General features: G+C 45.6%; 1 protein-coding gene across 1 annotated transcript; it reads right to left on the bottom strand.

The window, feature by feature from the left end:
* Nucleotides 1–360: 360 nt before the first annotated feature.
* LOC118086730 (G protein-coupled receptor 42-like) lies at nt 361–1,374 on the bottom strand. Its single transcript, XM_035118721.3, has one exon. It carries the CDS (start codon nt 1,309–1,311, stop codon nt 361–363), a length of 951 nt encoding a protein of 316 aa, XP_034974612.2. The 5' UTR covers nt 1,312–1,374.
* Nucleotides 1,375–4,052: the final 2,678 nt, after the last annotated feature.

Below are 4,052 nucleotides of genomic sequence, written 5' to 3'. Positions count from 1 at the left end.
CTCGCATCTCTATTTCCATGTACTGTAGTGTCTTTAAAAATGAGAACATTGTTAGGTTTGCTGGTCCCACCTGAATTGCATATTAATCTAATAAACAAGTTTATCATTACCTGAAGATAAATTATTTGACTCAGACCCTCAAACAATCAGGATGATGACATTTAAACAAGCTACACCCATGTTCGGTGCACCTCATCTGTGCTCCTGTTCATGGCTGCTGAGAACATTTGCTCTCCTGATGCCTTTCTGAATTGGCAACATCCTGGCTAATGTACTGTCCCATCCCAGACTGACACCTGCATTTCTCCTAAGGTTTTGGAGGCCATGGATGTTTGAGCTCCAGGAGGAACACCCCACAACTCAGGCAATGGCAAGTGCTCCCTGGCTGCTATCTCCTTTCCCATGGGCCAAGACAATCTTCAACCGGATGGAATTACACTTCTCCATCATGGAGCGCCATGCTTTGGTGATCCCGTCATCCATGGCAGTGGAGAGGAAGAAGAAGATGAAGGGGTCCAGGAAAGCATTGCATACACTGGGCAGCACAGCCACACTGCGCCACCAGACGTTATCCATCACAATGAAGCCTACCACGTGGGACACATTGTAAGGACCAAAGCAGAGGACAAAGAAGGAGAGCGTGGCTGTGGCCACCCGCACTGCACGGCGTTTCTTTCGCATGTGGAGATGTGACCCAACCAGGATGCGGATGCTGCCAGCATAGCAGAAAGAGGTGATGACCAAAGGGAGGAAGAACAGAACCACGGACAGCTCCAGCCTCACAGGTGCCAACACAGCCAGCTGCTCTTTGCTGAAGTTGCTGTAGCAATAAGAGCCATTGCTCTCAAAGACCCTGGATGGGATGTCCCTGTTGGTCTCCAGGGCAAAGATGAGAAGCCCGTGGAATCCGACGAGACTCCATATCCCCAAGGAGACCAGGCATGAGTAGCGCGGCTTTTTGTAAGCCTGATAGTGGATGGGATATGCAGCTCCTAGGAAGCGCCCCACACTGACCACAGTCAGGAAGCAGGCACTAGTGTAGATTGTGCCAAAGTGGATCAGGTTGTAAAGGGGACAGACAAAGTCCGGCTTGATCCAGTTCACCTTGCTTATCTCCAGCATCTTGAGAGGTAGGAAAAGGACAAAGACCAAGTCTGACAGGCAAAGGTTCATCATGTAGATGAGGTTGGGGGTCAGGCGAGCCTTGGCCCGGCAACAGAAGACATAGAGGGCCAGAACATTGGAGGGCAGCCCCAGGAGGATGGTAACCCCATAGACAACCAAAGAGACTGATGTCACCCACGCATCCATAGCATCGGGATCAGAGAGCAGGCTGAGCCGAAGGCATTTCCTTTAATCACTGCTTGCCTACCTGCTTATCCATTCTCCAGCAACTTCTTGAGTTGTACCGGAGGGGTCCCAAACTGAGTGCTGAGTAGCTGTCTGTGTGTGTCGGAGAAAGAGAGAGAGAGAGATTGGGAGAGTCAAGACACAGGGAGCAAACCGCGCTTAAGGTGAAATGGACTGTGAGAGATTGTTCGGTGCAGGTGACCATGAGCCAAGGCAATAAAGCCATAAACTCCCGGAAAGCTAGGCAAGAGCAGGAATTGTTAATGGCCCATTGGGCTTTTAAATACACCTGGATTAACTGGTGAGGGTGGGGGTGGGGAGAACAAGTGACTCGGAAGCAGGAACAGACCTCCTTGGACATTTGGAGTTACCTTTAGGGAAAGTGTTGGGAGCCTCAACTGGGCTCAAGACTGTGGGGCTTTGTTGCCTTCTACAAAATTCTGCATCCCTGAAAATCTCAACTGACATTTGACATAAACCAAGCTACTAGGCCCCTGGGGTTTTGGAGATAAAGCTCAAATATATACAGTCATGGGAAAAATAAAGTGCACCCTTTTTGAATTCTGTAGTTTTACATACGAAGACATAATAACGACCATCTGTTCCTTAGCAGGTCTTAAAATTAGGTAAATACAACCTCAGATGAATGACACATGACATATTACACTGTGTCATGATTTATTTAACAGAAATAAAGCTGAAATGGAAAACCCATGTGTGAAAAACTAAGTGCACCTTATGATACAATAGCTTCAATAGATTCAATAGAACCACTTTTAGAAGCAATAACATGAAGCAATTGTTTTCTGTAGGACTTTGTCCATCTCTCACATCATTGTGAAGGAATTTTGGCCCACTCTTCTTTACAATGTTGCTTCAGTTCATTGAGGTTTGCTGGCAATTGTTTATGCACAGCTCTCTTAAGGTCCCACACAGCATTTCAATTGGGTTGAGGTCTGGATTTTGACTGGGCCATTGCAACACTTTGGTTCTGTTCTTTTTCAGCCATTCTGTTCTAGATTCACTGGTATGCTTGGGATCCTTGTCCTGTTGCATGACCCAGTTTCAGCCAAGCTTCAGCTGTCATGCAGATGGCCTCACATTTGAGTGTAGAATACTTTGGTATACAGAGGAGCTCTGCTTCTCAGGTCCTGTGTCTGCAAAACAAGCCCAAATCATCACCCTTCCACCACTGTGCTTGATAGTTGGTATGAGGTGCTTGTGCTGATATGATGTGTTTGGTTTTTGCTAAACGTGCCGCTATGCATTATGGCCAAACATCTCCACTTTGGCCTCATCTGTCCAAAGGACATTGTTTTGCAGTTTCTCTGAGCATTGCATTCACCTTGGAGTGAATTTGTTGGGACGTCCACTCCTGAGAATATTGGCAATTGTCTTGAATGTTTTCCACTTTTGCATAATCTTTCTCACTGTAGAATGATGGACTTAAAATTGGTTGGAGATGGCCTTAGAACCCTTCCTAGTTTCATCGGCAGTAGCACATGCTTCTCTAAGAACATTGTGTCATCTTTCCTCCTTGCCATTGTGTTAAAGCACCCCACCCCTGAATGCTCCAGACCAGCAACCTGCCAAAACCTCAGCTTTTATAGAGGTGGGCACACTAGCTGATGATCAATTAAGCAAGGGCATTTGATTAGCAGCTCCTGTCTGCTACTTAGCCGCTTAATTCCTATGGTAGCAGTAAGGGTGTACTTAGTTTTTCCACACATGATTTCTCCATCTGGGCTTTATTTCTGCTAAATAAATCATGACATAGTGTAATATGTCATGTGTTGTTGTTCATCTGAGGTTGCATTTACCTAATTGTAAGACCTGCTACGGAACCAATGATTGCTATTATGTCCTGATATGTAAAACCACAGAATTCAAAGAAAGTGCACTTTCTTTTTCCCATGACTGTATACGTGAAGAGATTTGATAAATTTCAAACTTTGTAAGGTACCTGCCAGGTATGAAAAACCACATTGGAGACATTTCTGTGGGTCCCACCACCAGCACCAAAGGGCCTGATGACCTGGCCTGGCCTGGTCTGTTGTCTCATCTCTGGAATTTCTCCCCAAGGAAGCTTGCCTATCACCACCCTCAGTTTATTTTTAACACCAGACGAGTGCCTGTTTTTCACTGTTTTGATTTGCCATTGCTTTCTCTTGTCATTCTGCTTTTGCTATTCATTGCATCATCATTCTTGTTGTCATTTATTTACCTTTTTTTTAAAAAAAGAGGGGGATTGTTTCGGGAGCTTTACGAAACTAGACATAATATCAAATGAGTATTTGATGCCAGTAGGGAATTATTCCACTTCTCCAAAGCCAAAGAGCATCTTTTAGGTATGGGAAAGCTTTGGCATTGCTGAACTGCACCTCTCATCAGCCCCAGCAAACATAGCCAATCACGGGGGTGGGGTGGGGACTCTAGTCCAGCAACATCTGGAGAGCCAAAGATTCCCCAAAGGCAAAAGTGGTTGGAACACTAAATGTAAAATCGACCTTTATGAAGTAGGCTAGTTTCTACATGCACTCACACATTCCTATCTATCCTGCATCTTAGCAAGCAAATGGCATTATCAGGGTGCAAAGACATATTACAGCCTGGTAAAAACTGTCAAGGAGGGAGACAAGGAAGGATGATGCCTGGGGAGAAGGGGTATAGCTTGGGGTTGAGGTGAGATTTGGCTTCCAAGA

Source organism: Zootoca vivipara, chromosome 6 (assembly GCF_965207765.1).
Source record: "Zootoca vivipara chromosome 6, rZooViv2.hap1.1, whole genome shotgun sequence".
In the NCBI taxonomy this organism is placed as follows: Eukaryota; Metazoa; Chordata; class Lepidosauria; order Squamata; family Lacertidae; genus Zootoca; species Zootoca vivipara.
The sequence above is the reverse complement of the archived record's forward strand: the minus strand, read 5'-3'. Positions and strand labels throughout refer to the sequence as shown.